At 40.7% G+C, this 17,388-nt stretch overlaps 1 protein-coding gene across 2 annotated transcripts in view; it reads left to right on the forward strand.

Annotated features, from left to right (window-relative positions):
- Window positions 1-17,388, forward strand: part of INO80 (INO80 complex ATPase subunit) — a 68,336-nt gene that overhangs the window by 733 nt on the left and 50,215 nt on the right. The window contains exons 2-9 of one of the 2 annotated variants that reach the window (XM_035111512.3): window positions 9,221-9,406; window positions 10,110-10,276; window positions 10,545-10,612; window positions 13,164-13,325; window positions 13,628-13,748; window positions 14,292-14,506; window positions 15,650-15,703; window positions 16,353-16,556. In XM_035111512.3, coding sequence (XP_034967403.1) covers window positions 9,264-9,406; window positions 10,110-10,276; window positions 10,545-10,612; window positions 13,164-13,325; window positions 13,628-13,748; window positions 14,292-14,506; window positions 15,650-15,703; window positions 16,353-16,556 — 1,134 coding nt within the window. In that variant the 5' untranslated portion in view covers window positions 9,221-9,263. The remainder of the gene's footprint in view (window positions 1-9,220; window positions 9,407-10,109; window positions 10,277-10,544; window positions 10,613-13,163; window positions 13,326-13,627; window positions 13,749-14,291; window positions 14,507-15,649; window positions 15,704-16,352; window positions 16,557-17,388) is intronic. The other variant, XM_035111519.3, reaches the window with a different exon arrangement.

Raw genomic sequence — 17,388 nt, forward strand, 5'->3', positions numbered from 1 at the left:
CGGGGTGAGGGTGTGTCGGTCGCACCCAGCCCACGTGCGCACCCCGCGCTTTGCATGAAGACGGCGGACGAGGAAACGGGAGCTCAGCGTATGGGCTTGACAGCCCCGCCTTAAGCAGCGTCCCGGTTTAGCCTATAGGATTGCCAACCGCACTGCTTTCCATGCGGTCTGTAAACCATTGGAATGCGCGGTTCAACTCTTTATTCGGTTTTATTTTGGTGTGGTTTGTGGGGTTCAGGATTGTGCTTCCAGATTCCAAGACCCCAGCATACTTGAGCGTCAAGCGTAAAACAGAAATAAAAGTGCATTATCAGTTTCGCAATTTTAATCTGAAAATTACTGTTCGCATGGATTATGTAGAATGCGTGCTTAGAAGCTGTAAATGACTTACTGGTCACATGGTGTGATTTGGTAGTTTGATCTGGGATGCATATCTGTAGTGCATCCTGATCACACTCCAAAATGTTTGGCTGCTGGGCTGTCCTTGGTAACTGGAAATTAAAGGCTGGCAATCATGGAGGGCTGTTGGTTACTATTGTGCTGTACCATGTTAACTGGAAGGTCTGGCTAGCTTGTAGCATAACATGATGACTATCACTTCCTTTGCCCCCTGGTTGCAAGCACACTACTGTATTATCTTTCACAAGTCAGTATGCCTGTGCTCCATACAGACTACTAATATGAGTGAGTGTTTCTGTTATTTAAAAAACTTCAGTACACATCTTAATCTTGACTTCTATGCCATCTCCTGCAAGGTTTATTGGGTAGAAGTAGTGTTTTGACAGAGGAGAGGTAAATACCAGTACTGTACAAACCTTGGTTGTTGAATGGATCCGTTTTTGAACGTTTCGGCTCCCAAACGCCAAAAACCTGGAAGTAAATGCTCCAGTTTTCTATTGTCTTTTGGAAGACAAACGTCCGACGTGACTTCTGCTTGAGTGCACGTCTCAATCAGAAGTTGTGCCTCGGTTGCTGAACATTTCAGAAGCTGAACAGGCTTCCGGAACCAATAACATTCGACAACCAAGGTTTGACTGTACTTATTAGTGTACTAAGGACTTTGATGGTCTACTTGTAATTAGACCATCACAGTGTATCATTTCCAAATTTTGGATATACGGTAAATTGGTTCCTCTACTGAGCAGCTAAATTGGTTCCTCTACTGCAGGGCAAGCTAATCTGCAGCTCTTTAGATGTTGTTGAACTGCAACTCCCATCATCCTCGGCCATCATGGCCAATGGTCAAGGATATCTGGAGGGCCATTCATAAGTTAGCCACCTCTGCTCTGCTGTATCAAAACCAACATGGGTCTGCTTTGATCGGAGCTTGATTGTTTTTCTTCATGCTTTTTAGTGCTTCGGGATTAGAAATGTTATGTTGTTAACATCTTAATTATAGAAGCCAAAAGCAGTCGTTCAACTAGAGTATCTTGTATTGCTACTTGAAAAATTAGAATGAGAAAGAACGTGGCATAGGTTAAAACTTAACGCTGCTAAACATTTACATAGTACTTCAGGTTTGCAAAGTATACATTTTCCTTCAAAACAGTTCTGTAGTTCAGTGTTTCCCAAACTTGGGTCTCCAGCTGCTTTTGGACTACGATTCCCATCATCCTTGACCATTGGTCTTGCTGGCTAGGGATGATGGGAGTTGTAGTCCAAAAACAGCTGGAGACCCAAGTTTGGGAAACACTGCTGTAGTTGGTTGCTAGTACATATTACCATTTCACAGATGAGTAATGGAAATGTATGACCAGATCCTACCTATCTTTTAACTGAAAGTAAACCCCACCAAGTTTAATGAAGTCAACGCCAAAGTAAGTGTTCATAGCAGTATAACCTCAGTATAGTTTTATCCATTCACATAGTCTTTGAAAAAGGCGGAACTTGAACCTCCTTCCCAAATCCAAATCAATAGATTTCCTAGCAATTATTTTCTACTCTGTTGTTTGGCAACCATGAATATGTTGTTCTTTGACTTTAGATAGCCACAGATTCCAATCAAAATGAAACTCAACTTTAAAAGATTTTAGTTTTTCTGTTTACTTTTTCTTTAAATTTTGCATCAGTTTCAGTAAAGTACATAAGAATATTAAATTAGGATTTATTTATTTCCATAATCTGGTGGTAAAAATGCTTTCGCTTTAGTGGAACCCAGCACAGTGAACCTAAGACAATTCTGTTCCAATTAAGCACAGAAGCAACTGACCCAGCGAAGCAAAACCACAAATGTCATGTACTGGCTGCGAAGCGACCTATGCACTAGTTTTGTATAAGGGTCAATGGTCTGTGTGACAGAGATGTGTATATCGCTAGTGTGTCACCCCTTGGCTGTGTTTTCTACCACACAACAGCAAAGTTTACTACATACAATGGTACTTACAACAAACACTTGTAGATTTGTTACAAAGCAGCTCTTCCCTCAGAATTAAAGTAGTTTTTCACCTATAAAAATGTGTTAAGCTGCTGAAAGATCATCCATTATCAGTTTGCTCATTTCTTTCTGTGGTAGGTAGGTTTTTACCTATGTTAAGTATATTCTTGTCCGGACTCCTATGTTGATTTCAATCTTCGTTGTTATATAGTAATTCTTTAACTATTCTTGAATAAGGCTTTTCTACAAACTTACTAAGTTAATAATGCCTTTATTGGGCTAGAGCCTGAACACTTTTTCAAGAACATGTTGTCCATTTGAGATTACTGAACCTGTGACATACAGGCGTTTTAGTATTGCAGATCTCTCCAAAAGTACTAGATTCCAAATAGTGTTTTTGGAGAAGTCTTGTACATACAAATATCTGATTAGAAGCTTGTGCAGATTTTAGATGTGGCATAATCCACAACCCAGAACTGATGGTTATATGGGTTTGTGAGGGATCACGTGCTCTGTTGTTTTCTCTTCATCTGCCATTATGTGAGAATGCAATAAAAGTCACAGTTTGACTAACAGCAGAATCCAATGGTACTGCTATGTCAATGCCACTGACGTTAATGTAGTAGTAGCTTAATGCAGTTGGGTATCCCTTATACTCCTACGGTAGCAGCAAAGTAAACAGCAAAATTATGCCACTTTAAAGAAGAACATAACAACACTGACGGGCTCCCCCACAGCATCCCTGGCAACACTGCTTACACCCACAAATCACAGTGTCATGTGTTAATGATATCTGCACACTGCACAGTAGCCAGCATTGGCAGAAACCAACCCATTTACTGTGGTGGTGGTGGTGGACACACATCTCTGCTGCCACCCTGCCTCACACACCAATCTGGCAGTCACAAAGACATACCCTTAGTATGCCCTTAGTACCGTAGTAGTTCACACTCCCATCCTGCAGCCAGCATAGTTCAGCAGTTGTCACCAGTACCTATGCACTCCAGGGCTTCCTGAAGTTTGTGTACTCTTATATCACAAGCATGGGCAGCCTACAAATAGTCACACTTTCATCAGGCAAGGACATAGGGGGACACAGGAAATGTTGCCTGGGCTTTTGGCCCTTTATTTGAAGGGTGCCATTCTGGCTTTATTTAGTGGGCCAGGATTTGTTAGATCTCCCTTCCAATTTTATAGGTGCATTTTGAGTTTTTTGGTTCTTATTTTTTTTAATGTAAGTTGCCTTGGGTCACTGTGAAGTTTAAAAAAATAATAGTAAGTATGGACGTTGCAAGTTGCGACACCCAAGCATATATTTAGCTCATTTGGAAGACACTATTTGATGTATTCACTCAACTTCTACACCTGCCCTGAAGTTTGACAATCCTAGGATGGTTACATACAAATGACTATAAAATCATTGCATATAAGATATAAACAATCAGCTGAAAGTTAATGAAAACATTAATATATAGCCAGCAATCACAACATAACCTCTGAATCTTAGCTCACCCAAACCCAAATCTTTGGGTTTCCCAGGAGAAGAATTCAACGCCCAGTAGGCTATGATAAATGGAATGATACCAAGAGGGAGCAGCTAGCCAGTGGACAAACAGGCAAGCACGGTAGCAGCAACAAACTCCTGGGGAGCAACCTTATGAGCTCCCTGGTAGGCCAGTGGGAAAGATCATAAAAATGGGAAATAAGGGATTGCATTTCAACTCCTAGCCTAGGGATTTATTAAACTCACCACAAGGCAAAACACACATTTTGCCTACCTAGCTAAGGAGCCAGTAGTCTTGGAAGCAAAAAAAGGTAGAGATAGCACGCTGCCACATTTCACACTCAGTAGAGCAGCTCCCTAAATCAAACATGAACTGGAGAAAAACCTAGGATGGAACCTTTGTCATCCGACAGCCCTGGCAGATATGAACTAGGACTAGGGAGGATTTATTTAAAGCTTTTGCTCTGCAGGCCAAGTTGTTTTGCATACATGAGGTCCCAGGTTTGAACCCGTACACAGACTCCCTGTGGGAGGAACCTGTCAACACAGGCACACCTGAGATTGTGTGGGATTCACACTGTCTGTGTTGGGTGCCTTTGGTAGCCAAGCCAGAAATTGTGGCTTCTATGTTCCTGTCTATTCTGACTTGGCTGTTGTGTGGCCAAGGAAGCCCCCATTCCTACGAAAAAAGAGTGATGGGAAGCCTGCCAATCTACGCAATGCACAGCTGAGGTGTTCCAGAGCAGAAAAGGCAAGTCCTACATGGGTAAGAGGTTACAGGTATATTGACTACACAGCTGTTAACCAGCACCACTTTTCCTTCTGTTGTGGGATCTCACCATTAAAGCTGTTGAAATTATCAACAAATGTGGAGGCGCTTTCTTTGCTTGCCCTTATAGGAACAGCAGAGACAAAGTGCTAAAGTGAGTTTTAAAAGCAAGCTGAATAGAGTTGCCAACCACCTATTCTAGCACTGAATAGCGGAATAACACCTGCACCTATCACTGTATCTCCATGCTAAGTTTGGTTGCACATAATTTGTCTGTCAAACAAAAGTGAACTTATAGGAGCCCTGCTAGATGAAAAGGTGGCAACCCCATGTAAGAACAACTGGATGTGCAAATATTTGCTGCTGGTTGCTCTGCAAGATTTGCTTATTGTCTGTTCTGTATGGGAGTGGACAGGATACAGAACAATAATCCGCAGTTGCATAATAGTACCTTTTCCTAAGTGCTCATTATAGGTAGATAAGCTAGCTATTGAGAGAGAGAACCATCATTTAGTTGCTCTCTTTCCTGCTGGGGTGCCCCTAATTAGTTTTATTTTTTTATTTTTTATATAAATGGGTTATAAGAGCCTTCCGAGACCCAGAGCCCTCCAGATGTTGCTGGACTGCAACTCTCACTATCCCTGGCCTGAGCATTGCCCATAGTGTCTGGATCTGGTGGACGTTTTTAATATAGTTTAATATTGCATAGTGTGTTCCTGCAGAAGGGTTGATATTTGAAATGTGCTGGGCTCAAAACACTATCTCTATTAAAAAGAATTTATTACACTACTCCAGGGGTCCCCAAACTAATAAGACCCGGGGACCGACTGTGGCCCAATTGCCTTCTAAATCCAGCCCACGGACGGTCCGGGAATCAGCATGTTTTTACATGAGTAGAATGTGTCCTTTTATTTAAGATGCATCTTTGAGTTATTTGTGGGGCATAGGAATTCGTTCATATTTTTTAAACCAAAATATAGTCCGGTCCCCCCACATGGTCTGAGGGACAGTGGACCGGCCCCCTGCTGAAAAAGTTTGCTGACCCCTGCACTACTCTATTCAGAGTATATATTTGGAGAGTACAGAAATATAATAAAATAATACAAAAGCAGTTTTAAAATATAAAAATCAACATGAATTTTAAAATGGCAGAAATGAAATAGACCCAATTTGGGAAGGCTTGGGAGAAAAGTAAAGTTTCTCACAAATGTTGAGAACATAGCAGTGTTGATTGAGGATTGCTTCCCTTCTAAGAATACTAACTAGAGAACTGGTGACACAATATTAAAACCATGTGCTGGAGTCACAGCATGGTTTACCACAGGGCCATGTGGCACCATCAACAGGTCTTCATCCACAGATCTAAGTGACTGGAGTGGAATGGAGGGGAAGAAACATCTTCCCAGCTACTGTTTATCAGGCTCTCTTGGTTCCCCTGATATCTCCATTAGAAGAGTCAGCTATTAGGGAAAGATAATGTCAGTCATACAGTATTCACCCTTTGCAAGGAGTTGTGGTGGAACTTGTTATTGTGCAGGTCATGTGCCAGAGCACAGATTCTGGAAAGGAAAAAAAGGAATCATGAATGTTTAGTTAGAAGTAGTTCGAGCAGAGCGCCTCTAGTTCACCAGCAAAGTGAACTTTTGCATTTCCTTGTCTGGTAAGCGCCTGCTTACTTGCATTTGGGAATTCCTAGCTGATAGATCTCCTTTCTGCACAGCAAATCCTTACCTCGCAGCTCCTAAGTATAATACAGTGGTACCTTGCTTCTCAGGGACCCAGGTGGTGCTGTGGGTTAAACCACAGAATCTAGGGCTTGCTGATCAGAAGGTCGGCCGTTCGAATCCCTGCAACGGGGTGAGCTCCTGTTGCTCGGTCCCAGCTACTGCCCACCTAGCAGTTCGAAAGCACATCAAAGTGCAAGTAGATAAATAGGGACCGCTCCGGTGGGAAGGTAAACGGTGTTTCCATTCCCAGGTGCATTCTCTGGTTCGCCAGAAGCGGCTTTGTCATGCTGGCCACATGACCCAGAAGCTGTCTGCGGACAAACGCGGGCTCCCTCGGCCTATAGAGCGAGATGAGCGCCGCAACCCCAGAGTCGGACACGACTGGACCTGATGGTCAGGGGCCCCTTTACCTTTACCTTGGTTCTCAAACTTAATCTGTTCCGGGAGTCCGTTCAACTCCTGAAACCATTTGAAAAACAAGGCGCAGCAGGAGCTTCCTGCACTCAAGTGGAAAATGCGTCGGATGTTTGGCTTCCGAAAAACATTCACAAACCAGAACACTTACTTCCAGGTTTGCGGTGTTTGGGAGCCGATTTGTTTGACAACTAAACCTTTCGGGAACCAAGGTACCACCGTACACTAAACCTTTCCAGTCATTATAGGGTTTTGAGCTGGTGGACACAGACCAGAACCAGGCACTCTTGGAGGAAACTGATTTTCTAGATCCATTTCAGTCAGGGTTTAGGCCCAGTTTTGGCACAGAAACTGTTTTGGTCACCTTGTGTGACGACCTCTGTCAAAAGAAAGACGGAAAATATTTTCCTGTTAATTCTCCTTGACCTCTCAGTGGCTTTTGATACAATCAACCATGGTATCCTTGTGGAGTGACTCTTGTGTTTGGGGCGGGGGGGTTGGCACCACTTTGCAGTGGTTCCAGTCCTACTTTGGTGGTCGTTTCCAGAGGGTGATGTTTGGGGAGTGCTCTGCAGCTCCATGGAGCCTTCAATGTGGGGTTCCACAGGGTTGATTTTCTCCCTCTATAATGTTTAATGTCTATATGAAACTGCTGAGTGGGTTCACCCAGAGTTTTGGAATACACTGTTGGCAATATGCAGATGAAACACAGCTCTGTTTCTCCTTTACATCTGCATGTGTGGCATTGGATGTGCTGGGTTGTTATCTTCTCTCAAGAATGGACGGGATGAGAGCAAAAAACTGAAGCTCAATCCAGGTACAACTGAGGCACTCTTAGTGGGCGATTCCCTAGACTGGATGGATGAGAGGTTGCTTGCTCCTGATTGGGTTACACTCCCTCTGAAGGAGCAGGTACGTAGCTTGGGGGTCCTCCTGGATTCTTTGCTGTTGCTTGAGGCTCAGGTGGCCTCAATGGCACGGAGTGCCTTCATCAGCTTTGGCTAATGGCCCAGCTGCTCCCCTATCTGAACAGAGATACCGTAGCCTAACAACTTCTGTCGTCTATGCTCTGGTAACCTTTAGGTAAAATAAAAACTGTTCAGTTTTATTTGGATAATGCAGATGCATATTGTTTTTATGTAAACCACTTAGAGACTTTTATTACATTAAACTGCAGAAAGAGTTAATTAATAAATAATAAAGTAATATTGAAACTTGTGTTTACTTTTGCGATTATATATTCTGTGAGTGGTGAAGTCAGCAGTATGCAATTTCTGAACGTCAGTGTTAATGTCATAAATAAGTTGTGACATCTGTATTGTGTTATCTGCTGGCAAATGCAAGAAGAACTAGCATAAGTCCTGTTAAATAAATAAATATCACGAGAACTGTTGAGAGATGTGAGCTTGTATGCTGCATTATGCAACAGTTATAGTGGCTTACCATGGTCTTGGAACACTAGATGTTGGTGTATAGCAAGCCAATTCACATTTTCCTACATTATTCCTGTATCACTTGTGCTATTGTGTATCCCTGTCAATGAACTACTTATATAAAGAGTTCTTATATCACGTCAGATAGATGTTTTTTTCAAGTCAGTGGAACACTTTCCTCGTTGACTTGTTTGCGATGGACCCCTCTGTGGGATTCTCCGGCATTGTTCTAGAGTGTTAGTTCACACAATGTGTTGGCTTGGTCTCTTTGGCCTCACAGTTGCCTCATATGAACTGAGTTTATAAACTAGAATACGCCTATCTCTTTCCTGCAGCTGTACATTGCAGGGGAAGATCAACAGGGTTGTTACTGATCTTCTCCTTGACAGACCCTTCCAAGAAGCCTCTGGGTTCCCAAAGATGCTATTAGAAAACCACCAATATTCCTCAGTTTCAGGCCAGGTCTTTCTCATCTCTTTGCCAGGGGGCTAGATGCAAGGCCAAATAAACAATTTATTTTTTGCAACCTGAATTATAATCCCTGCTGATAAAATTTGATAAGACTTAAGTGAAACCATTTGAGCATTTTTTATCACATGATGTTTAATTTTGTTCTGTTACCTAGTTGGACAGTCATGGGAACAAACTTTGAAAAAGTAATTCCCCAAATGAAATATACCACAATGACTATTGGTATAGAATTTAAATAGGACATGAGCATCCTGATCTTCCAGAGCAACCTGATTGACAGGCATTACAGGTCAACCCAATATAAGCCGCAATTAAAAAAAAATCCCCGTCTCTTCCCCACAAAAAGAAATAGGATCCTGTGAATTTATTACTTTATATATATATATTGTAAACCACCCTGTCATTCTTGGATGAAGGGCAGTATAGAAATTTAATTCACAACAACAACAACAACAACAACATTTTTTAAAAGCAAGAACTTCAAATAGATGTGATGATGCTAAATAGTTACATTCTGTTTTGGAACAGCTGTGCGTTAGGAGGCAACTTTGCATGAGGAGAGGCTTGTTCTATGGCCTCAGAGCTGGGTGCAAGAGAGGATGGCAACTGCACAGAGCTGGCAACGCCCCTCTATTTGCGATATCTGGAGAAAGCTCTGCGGTTGGATCATTTTTTACGTCAGACTTCCGCTATCTTCAACAGGAATGTATCCAGGTATTAAAGTTTTACCTTACTTCGAATTGGGAACACATAGAAAAGAGGCATGTTATTGTTTTCATCTTAAGTGTGTGGGATGCTTTGAACCCTGGCTTGAATTCTGACTTTATTTTATGGAAAGGAGCTTTCCTCCCTCTGCATCCCCCAATTCTCCCTCCCCCCCAAAAAAATCAGTTCCTAAGGGACTCTTGGGAATAGTGTGGGGTATAATGAAGGGGGTCAAACAGCAGCTGCAGATTTTAATCAGCAAAACTGGGTGGGGATTAACATTCCTCATCCGGTTTGGCCCTTAAACTGTAGTAGAGAATGACAGTAGGTGGGTTTTTTAAAAATACATGCCACCAAATTTATAATTAGTTTTCACATATGAGTAGTTTATGTAGAATTTCTGAAAATTTTGAAGCAAAAGGTTTCCTTTTGGGAGGAAAAGGAAATATTGTGCAAAACTGAGACATGCTTAACTTCCTTATAAAACCTGAACTTCCTATAATACTTTAAGAGCATGAAATGTATCATGTTTAATTTAGTTAGAATTTAAAATTGTACTCTTTTTTCATATGTGAAATTATAAATGGCTTAAAATATATCCAGTGTTGGGGATGGAGCAAAATGAGCATTTGCTGAGATGGAGCATGGTTGTTTATTTATACATCACTTGTCCTTTTTGCTGCGATAACTATTATTTTAAACTTTATTGTAGTGATGAAAGTGAAGATGGATTGGATGACAATCCTCTGCTTCCTCAGCCTGGGGGTCCCTTGATACAAGTTAAAGAAGAACCTACAAGCTCCTTGCTTGGGGAGTCATCTGGAGCAGGAAGTTCTGGAATGTTAAACACACATTCACTCAACGGAGTGTTGCAATCTGGTAAATGTGCTTTACAATTAATTTAAGTTTGCATTGGGTGAGTAACCTAGCCTTTGACAGTAGACGTGTGTTTGGGGAAAGGACCAATATGCTTGCCAAATGCAGAATTTAACTATCCACTTTCAAATGAATGAAGGCTAGTAGCCTTTGTTATCACTGCATATGTATTTTTTTTGTACTTAAGGCAGGGATAAATGCTTTCTCCAGCTAAATCTGTTGACTCATGTGAATAATACCATTTTTTAATCTTACTGTGTTGTTTCAACAGAGCCAAAAGCAGAAAAAGGGAATCTATACAACTTTTCCAAATTGAAGAAAAGCAGAAAGTGGCTAAAGGTGGGAGTTTTATTATTCTGAAATCCAAATGTGTTTACATTGATACTTCTGTTGCATTATTTTATGACGTAGTTGCAGAAATAAGAAAGCTTTCTAATAACAGTGCTATCAAAGCACTTCACCATCTGTTAAAACTTCTTGGTTTCATGGAATTGAGAGGAATTAATTTTGTTAATCCTACATTATTTGTGCAGTTGCTTGCTTAGAATTGTAGCAGTATTTACCTGGTCAGTTGCCCTAGAGTGATGACAAAGGCATCAAAAGAATCTGTGAATGAGTTGGGCAGCATAGCTGCCAGGTTTTCCCTTTTCTCGCAAGGAAGCCTATTCAGCATAATGGAATTTCCCTTAAAAAAAGGGAGAACTTGGCAGCTATGTTGGGCAGGGCGGAGATGGGGAATCCTGACATGGGAGTTTCAAAATCTTTTCGCGCACTGAAAGTGTATACTATTTTTTCTTATTATTATAATAAAAGTTTCTTAGGTATTCAAGCAGGTGAGGTAGTGGGAAGATATGTTAGGAAATATTAAGGTCAAAACCGTATACAAACATACACAAATAACCTAGTTACGAACACAATTGTCAATTATATAAACAGGCGTCAGCGGCTGCTGTAACAAGTCATTCAAGAATTTATAAAGACAGTGTAAAATAACATAAATAGCACAACCACGTGTTGCAAAGTATCAAAAAGGACTTAGTCCAACATAAATGCAATGTCCACAGTCATAAGTAATATATCATAGTTCATATAGAGTATCCATATGGAGATAAATCAAAATAGATGTAAATACTTGAGTTCCACAGAATAAGGTGTTCACCAACGTCTAGGTAGGTGGCAACAATGCGTCCGAATGAAGGTCGGGCGTGGCATAGGAATATCCACAGGTGAAGACAAGGTTCCTAGGTTATATATCTTGTTTCGCCACAGTTGGCTTCTTCAGTAAGCTTGTAGCTATGTATCATAAAGGAATATCAAGTCATTCTTTTACCACCCAAAAAACCAGTAATAATCTTCTCCATATAAGTCCATACCTTTCAAGGACGTAAGGTGTAACACCAAATAATGCTCCTATTGTCAGAAAAAGCTCAAGTACATATAAAGGTCTGACTACAGATGATAACAGGTGTAATCAATCAAAGGTAATACTTATAGACCCTTTAAGAGACAGCCTGATAGACAAGACAACGCTCGATGAAGTTAAACAATTATAAACACACACAGGGGGATTACAAAAAACAGTTGTAGTCTATGTCAGCATTTAAACCATTGGGATGTAAAGTATTAAACAGGAAGATGAACTTCATTTCTTGCTCAATAGTCTCTGTTTGGCTAACTCCAGGGGTCCAGAATAGACCCATATCACAAAGAAAGTTAAATCTTGATTAGAGGAGCCCGCATGGACATCTAATGATATATACCACTCGTGAGGAACTCTGTGGAACTCAAGTATTTACATCTATTTTGATTTATCTCCATATGGATACCCTATGTTGTTGTTTAGTCATTTAGTCGTGTCCGACTCTTCGTGACCCCATGGACCATAGCACGCCAGGCACTCCTGTCTTGCACTGCCTCCCGCAGTTTGGTCAAACTCATGTTGGTAGCTTCGAGAACACTGTCCAACCATCTTGTCCTCTGTCGTCCCCTTCTCCTAGTGCCCTCAATCTTTCCCAACATCAGGGTCTTTTCCAAGGATTCTTCTCTTCTCATGAGGTGGCCAAAGTATTGGAGCCTCAGCTTCACGATCTGTCCTTCCAGGGTGCACTCAGGGCTGATTTCCTTAAGAATGGATAGGTTTGATCTTCTTGCAGTCCATGGGACTCTCAAGAGTCTCCTCCAGCACCATAATTCAAAAGCATCAATTCTTCGGCGATCAGCCTTCTTTATGGTCCAGCTCTCACTTCCATACATCACTACTGGGAAAACCATAGCTTTAACTATACGGACCTTTGTCGGCAAGGTGATGTCTCTGCTTTTTAAGATGCTGTCTAGGTTTGTCATTGCTTTTCTCCCAAGAAGCAGGCGTCTTTTAATTTCGTGACTGCTGTCACCATCTGCAGTGATCAAGGAGCCCAAGAAAGTAAAATCTCTCACTGCCTCCATTTCTTCCCCTTCTATTTGCCAGGAGGTGATGGGACCAGTGGCCATGATCTTGGTTTTTTTGATGTTGAGCTTCAGACCATATTTTGCGCTCTCCTCTTTCACCCTCATTAAAAGTTAGTTCATATGAACTATGATATATGAACTCCGACTTATGTCTGTGGACATTGCATTTATTTTGGACTAAGTCCTTTTTGATACTTTGCAACACGTGGTTGTGCTATTTATGTTATTTTACATTGTCTTTATAAATTCTTGAATGACTTGTCGGTTACGCCTATTTACATAATAGGAAATATTAAGGGGCTTAGGATGGTCTGTAGACTGTTACTCATTTTTTTCACAACCTAACAGTCATAAACAGGCAGACATTTTAAAGGAATTATTGTACACTAATCTGGTCATCTTGATTTCTCTTACTGACCTAAAATCCTCTTGATTTTGGCAGAGCATTCTCCTGAGTGATGACTCCAGTGACAGTGAGTCAGCAACTGATGAGGATGGGGAAGAAGAGGATGAATTTACTCTATCTAGGGAAGAACTTCATAATATGCTGCGACTGCACAAGTACAAGAAACTGCACCGAAGTAAATACAGCAAGGATAAAGAGGTAAAATTCTAGAGCATAATTTGTCCTTTGCCAACAATTTTGGAGAGTGGCTTTGCTAACCTGTGCCCTTCAGTACAAAAACCAGGCTTTTCATCCTGTCAGTCTTTGGTTTTAGAGCAGTGAAAAGATTGCTGGCTTGCAAAGACGCGTGGAGTCATTATTTTGCTCATCCCAGCTTCTTAGTGTGACATACAAAAGAGCACAGCTTTCTTTTTCATACTGCGAATTTTCCAGCTCAGCTGTGTTCCTTAAAACATTTCATAAGTAAAATACATATTTATAACAATTGAAGTCTGCTTCAGTTACAGCAGTACCAGTATTACAGCGCAGGTTTGCTCTCCACATATGATCCTTACTATGAGCAACAGCGCCATCTCATAGGACCCAAGAAAAAGAAGTTCAAAGAGGAAAAAAAATTAAAAGGTAGGCATTGTATTGATTTACTTTAAGATTTTATAGGGATAGACTTCCTTTCCTACTGGGCATCTAAACTTTTGTTTTTTCTTTCCGTCATCCTCCCCCAGTGTATTATACTATACTTATTTCGCAGACTTGCATTCACATTCTAGCTAATTATCCAGGTCTATGTAACATCTTGATGCATCTTTGCCAAATTTTTGTCACAGCTCAATTTGACTTCCTCATTGTGTTTATCTTCTTTAATGTTTGTGAATAGAATTTCATCTGAGAGAGGAAAAGTTAATTTTGTTCTCACAAGATATTTCTGTATAAAAATGAAGTGAGGATTGTTCAGCCTCAGTAATTAAGCCTTCACGTGATTTCACTACAGACCTGCAGAGCAGTGAAGAATTAGCAGGTGTTATACATAGGATCAAGAGCAGGTTTCAAAGCAGTCCTCTTGCTATCTGTTATTGGAAGGAATAGCACAAAAAATCATGAATGAATAATAGTGGCCTCAGTTTGTTAACGGGTAGACTAATCATGTGGCCTTCTGTTCTCATGAAGCTAAGTTGAAAAAGGTGAAAAAAAAGAAGAGACGGGATGAAGAACTCTCGTCAGAGGAGTCTCCACGGCGCCATCGCCACCAGACCAAAGTTTTTGCCAAGTTCTCTCATGATACCCCTCCACCAGGGTCCAAGAAAAAGCATTTATCCATTGAACAGTTGAATGCTCGCAGGCGCAAAGTATGGCTGAGCATTGCTAAAAAGGAGCTGCCAAAGGTGAGCTTTGTCAGTAAAAAAGAGTGAAATAAATACATTTGGCTGGCAGAGAGTCTGCAAATGCAGGAATGCAGAATAAGGTGAGGTAGAAGGCCAGGCTAATATTTTATTATTGGTCAATTGCAGGGTTGGCAATATTGGTTTATAGCCGTCTGCTTTTAGGGTGTTTTTACTTTTTATAATTACTTTTCTGGTTTTGATTTAAATAAGCAACCTTTTGCTTACCTAGAAAGAAGCAGTAAACCAATATGAAAAAAGAGTGAAAGAGAGGGACGTATTCAAGTTCATAGGAGCGCATGTAAAATCGAATCTCTTTGATGCGATATAACTATGAGTTGATGTAGAGAAGAAATAATTGTCTGTGTTGTGGACTGGTTTCTGGGAATGGGCTAGAACCTCAGAAATAATGACCTTACATACAGCTGTCTCCTGTTAAGGCTTCAAGGCCAGTGTCACAAGGTAATTGGGTGGAAAAGGTGAACGCCCATGGCCTATGTTCCCATAAAACCTGGATTGGTGGGAGCTCTCGGCAGCCAGCCAAGCCGATGTCAGCGTCTATTTGGGCTTTTGACAGCAACTTGTTCCATTGCCCAGCCTACTGAGATTTCAGTGTAAGGGTTTGTTAATTAGCTGGATAAGTTAGTGTTTGTTGTTTTCTTACCTTCTGAGTTATTTTAATCGTGTGTAATTATTTGGAGTTTTTCTCTCTTGTAGAGTTTTGTTTTAGTAAAGTCTGTGTATGATTTTATGAAATTTGGTCCGGTCTGACTTCCTAAACCCTTTAATTTCGACCACGCTTTTTGGAGCAAGGGCCATCCACCACATATGTAGTTAAAAGAAAGAGAGTAACAAGTGTAGAGTGAAACTTAGTCATTTTACCATAGGAGGAAAAATTGTTTTCAGGAATTAAAGGCAAACGACATACTTCCTTGGTGATATTGATCATAGCTTTTCAAGAGGGGGAATGTTTATTTGTGTTTTATTTAGCTGTAGCATGCCCCATAGCTTGATCATTTTTATGATAGTCAGCTGTCTATATAAGTCACACTTTAATATTGTAATTCAGATATATTTGGAAACAGTAAAATTACTTTTTAGGAATGTGACCAAGCAATGATTTCCTTAACTCTTTCTTCTTTATAGGCATACAAACAAAAAGTTTCTGCCCGAAACCTGTTTTTAAGCAACAGTCGAAAGGTAAGATGCACCATACATTATTTTAATGCTAAGACAAGATGGAAACTTGCTTTATGTGAAACCTTTCAATCTACATTATTCTGTTTGTGTATTATAGGAGTTTATATGCCATCATTCAAATAAATTACCGGGGGCTTACAATACTAAATCAGAAATGCAACTCAAATCATTAGAAACAAAAAACCCCTAAAGACCAAAAGAAGCAGATAAAGCAATTGAAGGAAAGATGTTGGAAAAATTAAAAAGGGGTTGTCTGGCCCCAAAATGCCATCAACGTATGTACTAGGCAAGCCTCCTTGAGAGCATTCCACAGTTTTGTGCCATTACTGAAAAAAACAAAACCCTTTCCCCCGTAACCACCTGTTGCACCTCAGATCACAAGGGAACCCAGAAAAAGACATCTCGATTGTCTGGAGACAGGCAATATTTCTGATATACTGGTTCCAAGCTGTAAAAAAGCTTTATAGGTCAAAGCTAGCACTTTGAATTTGGCCTATAAGCTAACCTGGTGCCAGTGAAGTTGATGAAGCACAGGCATAATATGACTCTGATGCTCAGTCTCAGTTTGCTATCTTGTAGCAGTATTTTGAATTAGCTGCCATTTCCAAGCAGTCTTCAAATTCCATCTTTCCTATCTTTCCCTTGGTAGCTGGCTCACCAATGTATGAGAGAGGTGCGCCGAGCAGCTATCCAAGCCCAAAAGAACTGCAAGGAGACACTACCGAGGGCACGCCGCCTTACGAAGGAGATGCTTCTTTACTGGAAGAAATACGAGAAGGTGGAGAAAGAACACCGCAAAAGAGCAGAGAAGGAGGCACTGGAGCAGCGCAAACTGGATGAGGAGATGAGAGAGGTGAGACTATATCACAGATAGATGAACATTTAGGCAGCAGAACCGAAATATCAACTGCAGTCATTGCAGTGCTCTGTATGTCAAGAGAATGAAACACACAGCAGACTAGTTTTTATTTCTTTTTATGATTGTGATCTAACTGCTTTTGTTTAATTCCCAGCTAAAAAATATGCCATGCTCCTCTTAGTGTTATTTTTAGATTACCTGTGGCTGCCCAGGTGTTCTTGAACTCCATCTCAGCCAAAAGCAACTGGCGGGCGAACCTTTCCTCACCCTTGACCTGGGGGAAATACTTTTAATGTTTCTGGATGCATTGGTGCAGGTCTGAGTGATACTTTTTAAGTGCATCTGATAAGCCAGGTGTCCTTTGGCCTGCATAACACAATTTTCTGTGCTAGGCTGCTGGTACTTATAATACTGGTTTTCCTTTAGTTGAGAAATAAGATCTCTTTACATGCCCTGAAGAGCAATCTTTTCCTGTGTCAAAATGCTAGCCACTAAAGAAAGGCCTGGTTGTGTTTCTCTTCTTCTGAAAATGACTTTTGTTTTTGTCGCTAAGATCTATTTTCTGTTTTAATTTTGTATAATCCAGCCAAGGCCTACTTTACCATACGGTGCCTTTTCATAAGATTTCATCTCAAGGTTAGCAAGAAAGAACAAATGTTTTTGCAGTGGTAGGGTGATTGTCATCACTTTGATATTAAAATGGTACAAGGATATAATTAAGTCTTCAATATGTTTACAGTCATCAAAATTACGTGTATTGTTTTAACTTCTTTTGAGGTTACTTTTGTATACGTCCAGCCGAAGTGAGCACTTTTGTGATTTTCTG

The sequence above is a fragment of the Zootoca vivipara genome, chromosome 1, assembly GCF_965207765.1.
Source record: "Zootoca vivipara chromosome 1, rZooViv2.hap1.1, whole genome shotgun sequence".
Taxonomy (NCBI): Eukaryota; Metazoa; Chordata; class Lepidosauria; order Squamata; family Lacertidae; genus Zootoca; species Zootoca vivipara.